Below are 16,697 nucleotides of genomic sequence, written 5' to 3'. Positions count from 1 at the left end.
ACGCCTCCTGCAGTTAATGCGTTCCTGCAGGCACAACTGTCGAACCCTTTCCTAGGCGGAACAAGAACCTCTTCTTCCTACGAACTCCTTGTTGTTGTAGCCTGAGATGTCTGTACCGAACTCTAGCTACAGTGCTGAATATTAGGAGTGCCGAATACCTCTCTTTCTGTAGTCGAATTCCTTTTGCTTGAATAACCGAAGGAATAAAAGATCTGTTTCCCATGTAACGGCTTCTGTATCCAATATGTGAAAACGCAGCAAGCAGAACAAGGGAAAAATAGAAAGGGAAAAAAATACAAGATTTGAAATGCAAGAACACAAGCACAAGAAAACAACCAATTACGTGGTTCGGTCCTTAGTTCTACATCCACGAGAGAGAATCACCAATAAGTACACTAAGGCAAAGAAGAATTACAGGCTTTTTACATCAAGGAATGAATACTCCTCTAGATCTCTCCCTCTCGAAACTACCTCGATACAAGATCTAAAACTTTTCCCTCAATTCTTGGAGCCACTTCCCTTCTTCTTCTTCTTGGACTGATTTCCTTCCTCTTCTTGGTCTTCTTTCTATCTTCCTCCTTGTAGTGATCTCTTTCATCTACAAGCCTATCTTCTTTCCTTGTAGTAGACTACCCCCCTTAATTTTCTACAAGCCTCCCTCATTTATTTATAGATGAGGCCCCCCCAAGTAGACCATAGAAGCTCACAAGGAAATCACACGTATGTCATTGCCTTAGTTAACCAATTGAGAGTCATATATAACAATTCTCCTCCTTGACTCTCAATTACGACGCTTCATAGTAGAAATTCCCTCCACCTTGCCCCGAGGGGCCCTTAGCGCTTGGTTGAGTCTGCTAAGTTCAGACAGTTCCTGAATTTAGCAATCACAATTTTTCCGAGTAGAGAATATTGTCCCTTTTTCCTTATTCCTTTCACGACGATACAAGAACCTTTAGTTACTCTGATATGACCATTTTCCGTCTTAAAAGAGTTTTCGCTTGTCTCCAACATACCCAAAGAAATCAGATTTCTTTTGAGCTCCGGTACGTACATGACATGGATGCAATATTCTTTCTGCTTCATCGAACATCTTTATTCTGATTGTTCCACTGCCGACCACCTTGCAATCCTTGTTATCTCCAAGTAGTACGGACCTACCATTTGACAGTTGCAGTGTTTCGATTCAGTCCTTATGAGGACACATGTGGAAAGAGCATCCCGAGTCGAGGATCCACTCCTGCTGGATTCTGATTCGGTGATCATTAGGGCTTCAGCTGAATCATAGTCGTTCGAGGCTATGCTTGCTTCTCCAGGATCTTTAGGATTTTCTTGATATTTGTTCTTCCTGTCAGGACAGTTCTTTTTGACAGTTCCTCTTAAAGTGATCATCCTTGTGACAATGATAACACTTAAAAGATCCTTTTGATGACTGATTTCCGCCCTCCTTTCTTAATCTCGATCTGCTATGACCGTTTCTTGAATCTTTCTTGTCTGATCTTTCTCTAACAGTAAGATTGTCTCCGCTAATTTTTTTGTCCATCTCATATTTTCTTTGGAGTTCATTGGCTCTAATCAGCGCTTGAATCTCTTCCAGAGAAATTGTTTGCACCCTTCCATAGAGCATCACATCTTTGAAATGCTTGTAGCTGTTAGGAATGGAGTTCAACAACAGTAATGCCTTGTCCTCGTCATCCTTCTTGACGTCGATGTTTTCAAGATCATCCATGATCTTGTTGAATTCGTTAATATTCTCTGAAACTTATTTGTCTTCGTGCATTTTGAAGGAGTATAGACGTTGCTTCAAGAAGAGCCTGTTAGCCAGAGATTTCGTTAAATAGAGTAGTTCGAGTTTGGCCAGAGCGCTTGAGCCGTCGTGCCCCTCAAAACTTCCCTCAGAACTTTATTGCAAAGGCTCAAGATTTTTAAACTATGAGCCCTGTCCAGAATCCCGTTCTTTTCTTTCTAGGTGTCGGCTGTCGCCGGGCCTTGCAAGGCTTCTATAACGCCTTGCTGAACCAAGACAGCTTTCATCTTCACTCTCCACAGGCCGAAGTCGTTTTTCCCGGTGAATTTCTCAATGTCGAACTTGGCGGTTGCCATTATCGTGGTTGGAATTCTCACAGACGGCGCCAATTGTTGTGAAACTCGTTTCACCAAACACCTGAAAAAATTACAAAAGAACTTCTGCAAATTGAGTTAGATGGAAAAAACTGTCAGCTGAACTTCTCTTGATCACCAAGAACAGCTCCTTGTGTTGTAGTCGAATGAATCACCGAAGAGCTCATTGCTGGACAACTGAAGGAATGGAAGAACAGTGCTTCTGTCTTCGAAGAAGAGAATCCCAAATGCTGCCGTCTTCCTCACTCTTCAAACTCCCTGCTGAAGACCTTACCACAAGGCAAGGATTGAAATTGCCGAAGACACCTGCAGTTAATGCGTTCCTGCAGGCAGAACTGTCGAATCCTTTTCTAGGCGGAACAAGAACCTCGTCTTTCTGCGAACTCCTTGTTGCGGTAGGCTGAGATGTCTGTACCGAACTCTAACTACAGTGCTGAATATTAGGAGTGCCAAATACCTATCTTTCTATAGTCGAATTCCTTCTGCCTGAATAACCGAAGGAATGAAAGATTTGTTTCCCGTGTAACGGCTTATTTATCCATTATGTGAAAACGCAACAAGCATAACAAGAGAAAAACAGAAAGGAAAAATATGCAAGAAATGAAATGCAAGAACACAAACACAAGAACACAACCAATTACGTGGTTCAGTCCTTAGACCTACATCCACGGTAGGGAATCACCAACAAATACACTAAGTCAAAGAAGAATTACAGGCTTTTTACATCAAAGAATGAACACTCCTCTAGATCATTCCCTCTCGAAACTACCTCGATACAAGATCTAAAACTCCTCCTTCAATTCTTGAAGCCTCTTCCCTTCTTCTTCTTCTTGGACTGATTTCCTTCCCCTTCTTGGTCTTCTTGGTCTTCTTTCTATCTTTCTCCTTGTAGTGACCTCTCTCCTCTATAAGCCTATCTTCTTCTCTCTTAGTTGACTCCTCTTAATTTCCTGCAAGCCTCCCTCATCTATTTATAGATGAGCCCCCCACTAAGTAGACCATAGAAGCTCACAAGAAAATCACAAATATGCAATTGCCTTAGTTAACCAATTGAGAGTCATATATAACAATTCTCCTCCTTGACTCTCAATTATGACACTTCATAATAGAGATTCCTTCCACCTTGCTCCGAGGGGCCCATAGCCATTGATTGAGTTTGCTAAGTCCAGACAGTTTCTGAACTTAGCAATCACAATTCTTCCTGCCCAAATCACTTGATACTCTTGCTGCAGTTTGCCTTCTGCGTGTTCCAAGAACTCACTGCGTGCTGAAGTTATCCTCCCGGACTGTTCTTGGGGAGAGCCGAACACCAACTATGTAACGAAGCATCCAAGAACCTTGACGGCCGAACTCCCTGTAGCCAGGAAATATCTGCTTCGGTTGAAGGGATCGAACGAACAGCTGTGGGATCAAATGTCGATACCTTCCACCTCCTTAGTGCTGCCAAATAACACCTTGCTGGACAGCACTTGGGAGCGAAAAACATAACCGCAGCAAGCCAATAGGGAAAATAGAGAGGGAAAAAAAATTGCAGCAGATCGAGATCAAGAAAGGAGGGCGAAAATCAGTCATCAAAAGGATCAAAGGATCTTTCAAGAAAAGGATCTTTTAAGTGTTATCATTGTCACAAGGATGATCACTTCAAGGGGAACTGTCCTGACAGGAAGAACAAATATCAAGAAAATCCTAAAGATTCTGGAGAAGCAAGCATAGCCTTGGACGACTATGATTCAGCTGAAGCACTGGTGATCACCGAATCAGAATCGAATCAGAATCCAACCAGAATCCAACAAGGAGTGGATCCTCGACTCAGGGTGCTCTTTCCACATGTGTCCTCATAAGGACTCGTTCGAGACACTGCAACTGTCAAATGGTGGGCCCGTACTACTTGGTGATAATAATGATTGCAAGGTGGTCGGCAGTTGAACAATCAACATAAAGATGTTCGATGGAGCCGAAAGAATATTGCAACATGTCAGGTACGCACCGGAGCTCAAAAGAAATCTGATTTCTTTAGATATGTTGGAGACAAGCAAATACTATTTTAAGATGGAAAATAATCATATCAGAGTAACTAAAGGTTCTCATATCGTCGTGAAAGAAGTAAGGAAAGAAGAGACAATATTCTCTACTCGAAAGAACTTTGATTGCTAAGTTCAGGAAATTTCTGGACTTAGCAGACTCAACCAAGGGCTTAGACTCAACCAAGGCAGACTCAACCAAGGGCTAAGGGCCCCTCGGGGCAAGGTGGAGGGAATCTCTATTATGAAGCGTCGTAATTGAGAGTCAAGGAGGAGAATTGTTATATATGACTCTCAATTGGTTAATTAAGGCAATGACATACTTGTGATTTCCTTATGAGCTTCTATGATCTACTGGGGGGGAGGGGCTCATCTATAAATAGATGAGGGAGGCTTGTAGGAAATTAAGGGGAGGAGTCTACTACAAGGTTGTAGAGGAGAGAGACCACTACAAGGAGGAAGATATAAAGAAGACTAAGAAGACCGAAAGGGGAAGGAAATCAGTCCAAGAAGAAGAAGGGAAGAGGCTTCAAGAATTGAGGGAGGAGTTTTAGATTTTGTATCGAGGTAGTTTCGAGAAGGAGAGATCTAGAGGAGTGTTCATTCCTTGATGTAAAAAACCTGCAATTCTTCTTTGACAGTGTATTTGTTGGCGATTCCCTCCCGTGATGTAGATCTAAGGACCGAACCACGTAATTGGTTGTGTTCTTGCATTTCATTTCTTGCATTTTTTCCCTTTCTGTTTTTCCCTTGTTCTGCTTGTTGCGTTTTCACATATTGGATACAGCAACCGTTACACGGGAAACAAATCTTTCATTCCTTCGGTTATTCAGACAGAAGGAATTCGACTACAGCAAGAGAGGTATTCGACACTCCTAATATTCAGCACTGTAGCTAGAGTTCGGTGCAAACATCTTAGGCTACAACAATAAGGAGTTCGCAGGAAGAAAATGTTCTTGTTCCGCCTAGGAAAGGGTTCGACAGTTCTGCCTACAGGAACACATTAACTGCAGGTGTCTTCGACAATTCCAATCTTTGCCTTGCGGCAAGGTCTTCGGCAGGGAGTTTGAAGAGTGAGGAAGACGACAACATTTGGGATTCTCTTCTTTGAAGACCGAAGCACTGTTCTTCCATTCCTTCAATTGTCCAGCAAGGAGCAGCAAGGAGCTCTTCGGTGATCCTCTTCGGTGATCCATTCGACTACAACACAAGGAGCTGTTCTTGGTGATCAAGAGAAGTTCGATTGACAGTTTTTTCCATTTAACTCAATTTGCAGAAGTTCTTTCGTAATTTTTTAGGTGTTTGGTGGGGCGGGTTTCACAACAGACCAATAAGACGAAGAAGGGGAAGAAAATCAGTCCATGAAGAAGAAGAAGGGGAGAGACTTCAAGAATTGAGGGATAAGTTTTAGATCTTGTATCGAGGTAGTTTCAAGAGGGAGTGATCTAGAGGAGTGTTCATTTATTGATGTAAAAAGCCTGTAGTTCTTCTTTTACTTAGTGTATTTGTTGGTGATTCCCTCCCGTGGTAGTAGGTCTAAGGACCGAACCACGTAATTGGTTGTGTTCTTGCATTTCATTTCTTGCATATTTTCCGTTTCTATTTTTCCCTTGTTCTGCTTGCTATGTTTTCACATATTGGATACAGAAGCCGTTACACGGGAAACAAATCTTCCATTCCTTCGGTTATTCAGACAGAAGGAATTCAACTACAGAAAGAGAGGTATTCGACACTTCTAATATTCAACACTGTAGCTAGAGTTCAGTATAGACATCTCAGACTACAACAACAAGGAGTTCGCAGGAAGAAGAGGTTCTTGTTCCGCCTAGGAAAGGATTCGACAGTTCTGCCTGCAGGAACGCATTAACTGCAGGAGTCTTCGACAATTCCAATCCTTGCCTTGCGGCAAGGTTATCGGCAGGGAGTTCGAAGAGTGAGGAAGATGACAACATTCGGGATTCTCTTCTTCGAAGACCGAAGCACTGTTCTTCCATTCCTTCAACTGTCGTTGATTCATTCGATTGCAGCACTAGGAGTTGTTCTTGGTGATCAAGAGAAGTTCGGCTGACAGTTTTTTCCATCTAACTCAATTTGCAGAAGTTCTTTCGTAATTTTTTCAGGTGTTTGGTGGGGCGAGTTCACATCATTTAGCATTGAAATTTGGGCCTTATGGAAGTACTACACTTATTTGTAATGTTGGCTTCAATGCACCAAAACTAATTTTTAAACCAACTTGCCCTCCTTTTTTTTTTTTGGTCAATGTAAGTTTGTAATGGTCATACTAGGAATTTAAGGATGCTTTAAGATTGGGTGCCAATAGGCATTAAAAGAAAGGTCACTGTGGATGGATTCTGATTAGTGTTAAAATGGATAAATAATTATATAAGTTTATATCTTCATCTATGTATAATAATTTATGTGTTTATATATTGGGTAAGAGGAGAACAATGATGGAAAATACAATAAAGTAGATGATGATAATGATAATAATGATCACTGTGGATGGATTCTGATTAGTGTTAAAATGGAAAGTGGTGGTGGTGGTGGTGGTGGTGGTGGTGGTGTTCTATAATTTAAATATGACAGAACATGATGATGATGATGATGATGATGATGATGATGATGATGATGATGATGATGATGATGATGATGATGATGATGATGATGATGATGATGATGATGATGATGATGATGATGATGATGATGATGATGATGATGATGATGTTGATGATGATGATGATGATGATGAACTAAGAATATAATTATTTACAAAATGATGATGATGATGATGATGATGATGATGATGATGATGATGATGATGATGATGATGATGATGATGATGATAATAATGCATATTCTATAATTTAAATATGACAGAACTACCCCACAAACTCAAAGTGGCATAATAGATGTCAACTTGAGTTTCAAAGTATTAATGATTAGATGCAATTGTTGAAAGTTTTATTGCCTGAAGATTGCAAGCATTGCTAGAGGAGCGTGATTGATCAATGAAAGAGAGAGTAGTGTGAAGTAGACACAGAATTCGTAATGAGATACGGGTCAGAGATTGATAAGGTTCTTAAATTATGATATTAATAAAAAACATCGACTGAATTATCAATGGAGATTGTCCATGAAGAGCATTGATAGCGTCAACAAAAAGGTTGATTCAGTAAGAATAAAAATCATAGATCGCATTCCCATAGAAGATAGTTAGATTATAAAGGTGAACAAAGCTTGTGAGAAATTAAATAAAAGAGGCCAAGTGCCTTGATAGTTGATGATGGAAATCAATTGTAGGCAGCGTCTGGGGAGATGAGAGGTGTGACAACATGTGAAATAGTTGCACCTTATTTTTTCATGAAGTTGGTGATGACACCACGATAGTGAATCAAGTTCTAGTTTGAGCTCAATTTTGTGCGTTTATGATGGCTTATGAGCTAGTTTATTTATTATTAAAGGATGAAAGTCATTCCTTTCGAGGAGTGAGTAATGAAATCATGAAAAAGATTTAGAAAGTAGAGCATAAGCAATAAAAAATAAATTAGAATATTGATGAGGATTACGTTTTTTTGTTTCTTAAAACTCTATATTCAATCTCATAATTTTTTAATCGCATTTTCTATTAATATTGTTAAATGAGTTGACTCATAATTCAATGAGTTGAGGCAGAGTTGGTTTAAGCTTGCCTTGTTATCTTAAGCTAGTTTTGCTTACGATATTTATTGTGTCAAGCCTGATCTAGCTTATGAGTTGGCTTATCCCAATTACACACCTAAGTATAGGAAAGACTGATGATTAGAGAAAATTTGGAGGGACCTATTCGTTTTGATGCCATTTTAGAAGGGAGAAAGTATTACGAAGGACTACATTTTTATTGAATTATCATCTTAATAGAAGCATATATGTGCTTATATAAGGTCATGATAAATAAAATATAATAAATTAGAATATTCTTATTAATTATGAAATTTAGTAAAGGCAATAGTATAGATTTTTACTAGAAATATTTATCACTTATTATAATTTAATGTAGTTAACTTTTAGTATGCACTGTCATTTGTTTTTTATACTTCTAAGGAGAAATGGCATTGGGAGAATGTTTTGGCGGTGACATTTTTATTATGAACACTAAATTTATTCTGCCTTTTGGGGTTTGGGCTAGGTGCCATCATATGATTTTCTATTATTTTTAGTTTGCATACAATAAATGAGCAAAATGTTCATATTGAAAGGACTTTGTAGGCTGAACCTATATCTTCTAGCAAGTTATACTACACCCTACTTCGACATGGAGATGTATGAAGATGCATATAAATTACTGAAGTTTTATTGATTTTTTACTTCCAAATAGTCTCATTTTAGTGCTACTTCCATTCGATTGTTCATGGAAGACTAATGCTGGATTTATCATCATATTGGGAGGATAGAACCTATCTAGTTTAAGTTGTGGTCTTTTTTCTACTTTTATATTAGCACCCTTTCTCTTTGGTAATCATTTTGTTTCTTTATTCTGAACAGACAAGAAGATTGTTGCTTGATCCGGCTATACACGAGGAATTTATGCGCTTAAAGGTGCATGCCAACTGATACGACTACATTCTGATTTCGTTTCTTCAAAGAGTGGAAGTCCATTTTATTCTTATGAAATATTTTCGTAAAACTATTTCAACATCTTTTCTTACCTTATGCTTCTCGATCTACCACCCATTTGGGATGCTTTTGTTCTTTTTAACTATGTATCATTGATTTTTTTTTTGTCAAATTTATTTTATTAAACATCTATTGAAGATTAGAGAGAAGGAACATTGCATTGGTTTACTTTATAATTTGCGCTTCTTTGTTGGACAGAATTTGGTTGAAGAGAAAGAAAAAAAAGTAAAAGAGTTGCAAGATAATCTTGCTGCTGTTAATTTTACTGCAAATAGTCGGTTGGGTAAGATGTTAATGGCTAAATGCAGAACTCTGCAGGAAGAAAATGAGGAGATTGGTGCAGTAGCTTCTGAGGGAAAGGTAAATGATGCATTCTGGAGTGCTAAAGAATATAATAGATTGAAGCTTGCAAATGTCCAATTGTCCACTAAATTACCGGGCCGTTTTTTTATTTTTTTGTTTTTATTTTTGTTTTGTTTATATGTTTTATTTGAAACAAAACATATTTGACAGATTTGATTAAGATTAGGGTTGTTTTTAAAAACACTCAAGCCAGCTTGAAGTTATATTGAGTGTCTGAAAAACATATTAGTTTTTTTTAGAAGTAAAAATAAAAATATATATATACAAACCAAATAATGATATTTTAAAAACCAAAAATAAAAAAAAAAGATCCCAAACAAACTTTACATGTTTTTCTATCAGGTGCTAGCCTCTATCTGCTTCTTATTTCAAGCAAATGACCCATTCTTATTGTTTTATTGAATTTTTGGGCAGTCATGCCCATTTTTTTTTCTCTTTCCTATAATTGTTACACAAGCGGTGTTTTTGTTTGGTATGTCCTTGTATCTGAGGTTTGAGACGGAATGATTAAATTGTTCATAAGATGGTTATTACTTAGCATTCTTTTGATGAGTTGTGCATTTTAGTAGTAAGCATAGCCATCTTGCCCAAGTTAGAACTTTTTTCATCGACATCTATAATGTTAAACACATGCATTATGAAGTTCAAATTGTTCATTAGCTTTACCTAATTGTTTGGTATATAAGAGGTTTCTTTTGCTAGATATTGCTTTGCCATTGTTTAGAAGGAGAGAAGAGGGCTTTACTGTTTATGCTGAACTAGTTTGTGATATTCTTCATCACCTAGCTATGAGGTGAAGAAACAGCAGCTTGAATGTGAGAATTTTCCTAGTTTCTTCGTGCTTACTGTTATTTTTAATTTTCAGATTCATGAAATGGGGATGAAAATTGCTGTGCTGAAAACCCAAAATGCAGAGCTAAAAAATCAATTTGAGGGTGAGTTGCACATTTTGTAGTTTCCATTTTGCTTCTCTCAGCTATTTCTTTAGTATCTGATTGTTGGAAAAAAAGAATTAACGTTAAAGAAGCAAGAAATAAGGTATTTGGTACATGTATTAATGGCCTTGATATATTTGCCGTCCTGTTCAGAAAATGTCCACGAAAGATTGTCTATTATTAGAAACCAGTTTATTCTATTTTTAAGCTAGAAGAATATGCTATACATTCTATGGCTTTCCAGTATTTTTTTGACGCCTTCTATTTTTTAATTTTGTTTTTGTTTTTTCATTATAGCAATTGGTTTTTTTATCCTCAGAATCATATGAATGGTATCCATGTTTTAAGTTTATTTTATTTTTAAGCATGGTTTTTAGGATATATTGCTATACCATGGTAAGGATGTTTTCTATTATTTTTGAATTCACACTATAAAATAGATGTGAAGGTACACTTTATTTTTTGTCTCTTCTTGAACAAACACATTCGTATTTATGTTTTTGAATATTTCAGCTATTCTTTGACTTTTTATGGTGGAAAATGAAGATTATGAAAATTTAAAAAGACTTGATGGGCACATTGAATTGAATCGCCAGATTATTTTACTTTTATACTAATGGCTACAATCAATGGTCCCTAAAAAAAATTCTGTATCAAGCATTTTACCGATGATATATCAATTAACAGCAAATGAGTCTGTTGATCGAAATACAAGCGTCATTACAACTTTTGGTAAACATGCTTTGTGGTAGGATAAGCTAGCAGAAGGCTGGTGGGCTTTTTTTTTGGTTAAAACTTAACAAAGCTTTTTGCCAAATTTTCTTATAATTTGCCTAACTAAAGCTGCTTCTAGACAGGATAATAAACATTCTGGCTCCATAAAGTTCCTTTTTTAATGTTCTGACTGAATAAGAAAAAATCATAAGCCAAGGTCAAATGATGCCGAATGTCAGAAGAGATTCCATATTTCTTAATCATGTTAGTTTATTCGTATTAAAGTGTTCAGTTATGTAATAAATGTGTCAAAACTAGAAGGTTATGAAATGTTGTTGTCTGATGCAAAAAATGAAATATCATCTTTTAATCCAACCATAAAAGAAAATTTGAAGTTATCATTACTTCAAGTCGAGAATTTCTTTGTGCGCACAATATATTCCTTCTCATCATAATGGAGTCATGTATAATTCTAAAGTGCATTTTGAGGATGTGAATAATGTAAGCATTCAAAGCAAAGGAAAGTTGAATTACTAAGTCGGTGCTTTATATGGGAGAAGGATGAAGCTCTGCTCAATATATGTTAGTGAGGGATGGAAGAAAGGAGACTGGGTGAAGTTGAGAGTAAGGTTGAGGTGGAGAGGGAGCTAATGGAGGGAAGGAGAGAACTCCCTGATAGAAAGACAAGAGAGGGATCCATGGTTGAGTACGGGGTAGTTTGGGGTTGGGGCAGATGGAGACCGATATATCGGGTTATAGATGGGAGGATGGAAGGCAGTGTGGCCCACCGCATGAGTTTTATTTGAGTCCGGGGCTTTGATAGTGTGTGGGATTAGAAAACGAAGTCAGTGGCAAAAAGAGCTGTATGATTGCATTGGATGCAGTATTCACTTTATTTCATGAAATAATCAGTTTACACTCTCTTAACAAGGGTAGTTAGGACCAAGTTTTCATTAAAGGGGCTAAGGGAAATAGAGACTGAGTGTTCACACCGTAGTTTTGTCTGTTTGACTAAACTGCGTTCAGACAGTTTTTTCAAAAAGCTGCCGCTGAAATCTGCGTTTTCCCACCACTCCTAGTTATGTGCGGTGGTAACTTTCTGGTTGCAGTTTGACTTCAAAAAAAAAAAAATTGTAATAGCCACCGCTGTTTTTTGAGCATCAGATTATTATTCAACAGCTTTACAACTGTTTTTTAATGCGCTGCAACTGCCCCAAATCAGATTAACACATCAAATACATGTGTGAATGCAATGTTCTTTTGAATAATGTTCTTTAAAAATCTGATTTTTTTTTTCAATTTTTACCGAAGATTATAAAACTGTTGTAAATGTTAGTTTGCATTTTACAATACACATAGCTTTTTTATTGGTTCTTGTGGCATGCTTGCTTTTTTTGTTAATTTTTATGTCATTTTTTGAACTGTTTGGAATGTACCCCCAACAGCCAAAACTTAAGTATTTTTTTTTTTTTGGTTAGTTACATATATTCAATGTGCTAATATTTTTGTTATAATTTTGCAAGCAGCACTATATAAGCACACAGAAGTACTTGCAACTGATCTTGACACGTCAAATGAAGTGGTAATTCTTAATTAAGTATTTAGTTCCTTTCCTTCGTTATTTAAATGTTAGGATGGTAATGACAATTCTTGCAAATTGCTAGTTCCCGAGCAATTATTTTCAAATTTCATTTTTTCTTTATTTTTTAACATTTCAATCCCTGGAACATGTTCACTTTCTTAGAAATGTAATTGTTAGAAGGCATGTAGTAAGATATATCTCTAAAGTTTGTTTTGATTAATTTTACTAGTTTGGTAATTCCTTCATGAATTTTAATCACTTTAATCCCTTCTGCTGTTTAATCTTGTGTCATTATGCTAGATAGATGCTAGTAAGAAGAAATTTAGTCATCCTTTGCTTTTTTTTTTGTCAATCATAGCATTTTAAAGGTCTCAAAACTCTTAAAATGTCTAAATGCCTTTGCATGGGCTTTGATGGAACCAAAATAATATCTAGAATCAGCAATGGCACACAGCTTCTCACCATAAAAAATTCAGTGCAATTATCAAGATTAAAGTAGAGAACGCATGATTAGTTTTGAAAATCTGGACACATTGAACTTGTGAACTTACCCCGGGTTACTAAGGCGGTGTTTGGCTGGCGGATTGGATTTACATTAATAGGATTTGTCAAATCCAGATTTATTGCTAGCTCGTGACGGGAGCGAAGGTCGCGAGCAACGACACGATAAATCCATTAAATCCTCGTCTCCATTGGATTTATGAAATCCGGATTTGCAGACGAAACGGTTGTGCGAAAGACGGGACTGCTGTGGAGCAATGACATGGTAAATCCATTAAATCCGCTTCTATGTGGGATTTAAAAAATTCGGATTTGCAGATAGAACGGCTGTGGAGCAACAACATGGTAAATCCATTAAATCCGCCTCTCCGTAGGATTTACGAAATCCGGATTTACAGACGGAACGGCTGTGCAGAAGAAGGGATGGCCGTGGAAAGACGGAATGAGAGGTGCCGGAAATCTGGATTTCAATTTTGATTTTTTTTTATGTTTGGCTGAATTTAAGGTAAATCCATGGCCAAATCCTGTTATAAATGGGCTACCAAACACCCCCTAAGTACAACCACTTGTTTGGATGTTATTGAATATCTTATGTTATGATGATGATGCAATATGATGACCTGTGTGTATGATATTTAGTTTTCGGTATATTCTACATTGTAAGACACTTGGATTTGAATTTTTATTGAATTGCAGGTGGGGTTATTACAAGAGAAGCTGGAAGAGAAGAATATACTGTTGAAGAAACTCATTGCCCAAAATGAACCAAAAGATGACACAAACGACCCTCCTGCTAGCGAAGAGAAATCCGACCATGAAACGGAAATAGTGGTCGAGACTTGAAATTGCTAAAACTTTTATTGTTTTCAGTGTGTTTTTTCTATCACTATAAATTGCTTATTTATTTGGATTAAATATTTCACCACTTTGCCAGTTTCCCAGTCAGTGGCAGCTTACTGAGTCGTTCCCAAATATGATGCCTAATGTAAAATGAGTCTTGGTCCAATCAGTGAAAAACACTGTTTATCTCTAAGGTCTAATCTCATATATAATTTATTTAATGAATGTAATACATTGTCTTGTCAGCTCTAACCAATGATTGCCAGTGCCCCTGGATAGATAAGTAAAAGGGAAATTTACATATGTAGCACTCAAATTTTTATGTGTTTACATATCTCACTTCTAATCATGTTTATGTACATAGAACTTTAGTTGCTTTAAATTAATGTCAAAAGATTTATATCCATTTAAAAATGGATGGTAGTGCTATTCTTAGATGTGATTTTTGAAGATTTGAGTGCTTTGTAATTATGAAAATTTTGGTGTGAGATGTGTAAATGCATAAGAATTGTGTGCTGTGTGTATTAATGCCTTTCTTAAAAATTAGAGAAAGTCATCTTAGATGGTTTGGTCGCAATAAACTTCGACCATCTGATGATCCGATTAGGAGAGTAGATGTTTTAGATTAGACTTGTGTTAAGAAAAGCAGAGGTAGACCTAGGAATACTTGAGCTTATTTTATTAAAAATTATATTAATTTAATATAACTAAATGAAAATATGACACTAAATGGGATGCAGTGGAGAAAAAGGATTCATGTAGCTGATCTGTAGCTGACCCCACGTAGTGGGATTAAGGCTTTGTTGTTGTTGTGCATTAATGCCCCTATTTATAAAAAAAAAAAAATTAAAAATTTTGTTTTATATGAAAATATAAATAAAATTAGGTTAAATAAATGTTGTGCATTAATGCCCCTATTTATAAAAAAAAAATTAAAGATTTATTTTATATCAAAATATAAATAAAATTAGGTTAAATAACATACTAAAATGATCATAAATGACCCATGGAAATGGACTATTCATTTTAGGGATATAAATGCGTTGGGTTTAGTTTATGTCGGTCTCGATTTGAGTTTGAGTGGTTAATTAATTGTGCTAGAGCTTGAGCCCATGGAAATGGACTATTCATTTTAGGGATATAAATAAGTTGGGTTTAGTTTAGGTCGGTCTCGGTTTGAGTTTGAGCGGTTAATTAATTGTGCTAGAGCTTGAGTTTTAGTTTTATTCTACGACTTTGAGTTGGCTTGATTAATATAAACAAAAAAAAATTAATTAGTGTTATAATAAAATTACATAAATAGGAGATAAATAATAAAAAATTATTTGATATTAAATATTTATATGTAAGTATAAATATATATGAACACATATGTTTATATAATAATTAATATGACAATAGAATACAAGTGATTTAAAGAAGTTTGAGCATGTTCATAGTTAACTGATGTAATTAATATGTTCATAGTTAATTATATATTTTAATAAATGTTAAATTAACCATATAAATAAATTAATTCACATATGTAATTTTGAAAAGTTAGAAACATGATTTTGCATGAAAGGTTTATGAAATGATAAGATATTTTATAAAATTAATTTAACTCAAAAATTTTAGATATAAATAGTGCTTAAAATAAAACCATATGATATGTAAAATATTAAATTTTAGCATCCCAAAGACAAGATATTTTTTTGTGAAAAAAATTAAATTCAAAGAAAAATAAATTATCTATCTAATAAAAATATTTGCAATATTAAAATTTATTAAACTATGTGGATTTATTAAAAAATTAAATTAAATATGTACTAAAAATCCTATGGGAGTAAATTATATTTCTAAGCTTGAGTTCATGATTTGACTATATCTGAAATATTTAAAAATAAAAAAAATAGTAAATCCTAATGTATATTTGTTATTATCAAAATCTAGTGATAAGACTTGAGGTTCATTGGCTAACAATCTCCTGATTTTTATTGAAACAAATCTATTCTAGCTTTACATGTAGATGAAGGTGTAAAGTGACATTACATCACACTTTTGGGTTATATTTATCCCATAGTTTTATTTTACCACCCCTTACAACAATATTGAATATTGGGTGTCATTTTAATTTATAATTGAAAATATATATAATTGACAAAGTGTAAATATGCTACCCCAAATGTTTGCATTAAAAAAAAGATGTATGAGCCAACATATTTATTTCTCTTCCTTTGGCAACTTATAAAAAAAATTCTAAGCAAATTTAAAAGATATAAAAATAGAACTAAAATTTATAGCAATAATAATCATTTATTTGAAAGGAGCAATATGTTCAAGTCAAATTTAAAAGTATGAATATATCAACTTTTTAATTCAATTGATCCTAAAATCTATGAACTAATCTTGGTTATGATTAGTGGATATACATAAGGTGTACTCTTTAAAAATTGATTATTGTAAAAGTTCAAAAGAGTTTATAATTTGATTCAATCATAATAAAAATAAGACTAAAAATTCTTTTTCGTATAAAATTATGGAAACATAAATAATGAGTAATGTTTCTGCTAAAAGAAACAAAATGTCTAAAATTTTTTAAAATTATATTTTAGAAAAGCAATTCATTTATTAGATAGAAAATTGAACTTATGTAGAATAGTTAGGCACGAATGAAACTAAACTAATCTAAGGACAGAATATAGGAAAAGAAAAAATTTAAACAAAAATATTAATTGTGTTATCTTAGGCTTTTCCTTCAACACATAGATTTCAATACATACTTTTAAGTAATACAATGTCACTTTTCTAAACATTAGTTATTAACTTGCATTTATCAATCCATCACAAAGAAAAACTCGAAACAAAAAACTCATTCCTTATATTATGGTATCCAAGCAAGCTTTGATCCACTAACATGACTGGCAATTAAAAATTTTTAATGTAAAAGTGAATAACAATATAAACTAATTTTTTAGGAAGTCAAATGTT

General features: G+C 35.1%; 1 protein-coding gene across 1 annotated transcript in view; it reads left to right on the top strand.

The window, feature by feature from the left end:
- LOC110028753 (FKBP12-interacting protein of 37 kDa) overlaps nt 1-13,832 on the top strand; it is a 30,663-nt gene extending 16,831 nt beyond the window's left edge. Inside the window, exons 10-14 of the mRNA XM_020730730.1 lie at nt 8,661-8,714; nt 8,991-9,152; nt 10,021-10,090; nt 12,331-12,386; nt 13,584-13,832. Coding sequence (XP_020586389.1) covers nt 8,661-8,714; nt 8,991-9,152; nt 10,021-10,090; nt 12,331-12,386; nt 13,584-13,730 — 489 coding nt within the window. The 3' untranslated portion in view covers nt 13,731-13,832. The remainder of the gene's footprint in view (nt 1-8,660; nt 8,715-8,990; nt 9,153-10,020; nt 10,091-12,330; nt 12,387-13,583) is intronic.
- The last annotated feature ends 2,865 nt before the right edge of the window (nt 13,833-16,697 follow it).

Source organism: Phalaenopsis equestris, unplaced genomic scaffold (assembly GCF_001263595.1).
Source record: "Phalaenopsis equestris unplaced genomic scaffold, ASM126359v1 Scaffold000523, whole genome shotgun sequence".
Classification (NCBI taxonomy): domain Eukaryota; kingdom Viridiplantae; phylum Streptophyta; class Magnoliopsida; order Asparagales; family Orchidaceae; genus Phalaenopsis; species Phalaenopsis equestris.
The sequence above is the reverse complement of the archived record's forward strand: the minus strand, read 5'-3'. Positions and strand labels throughout refer to the sequence as shown.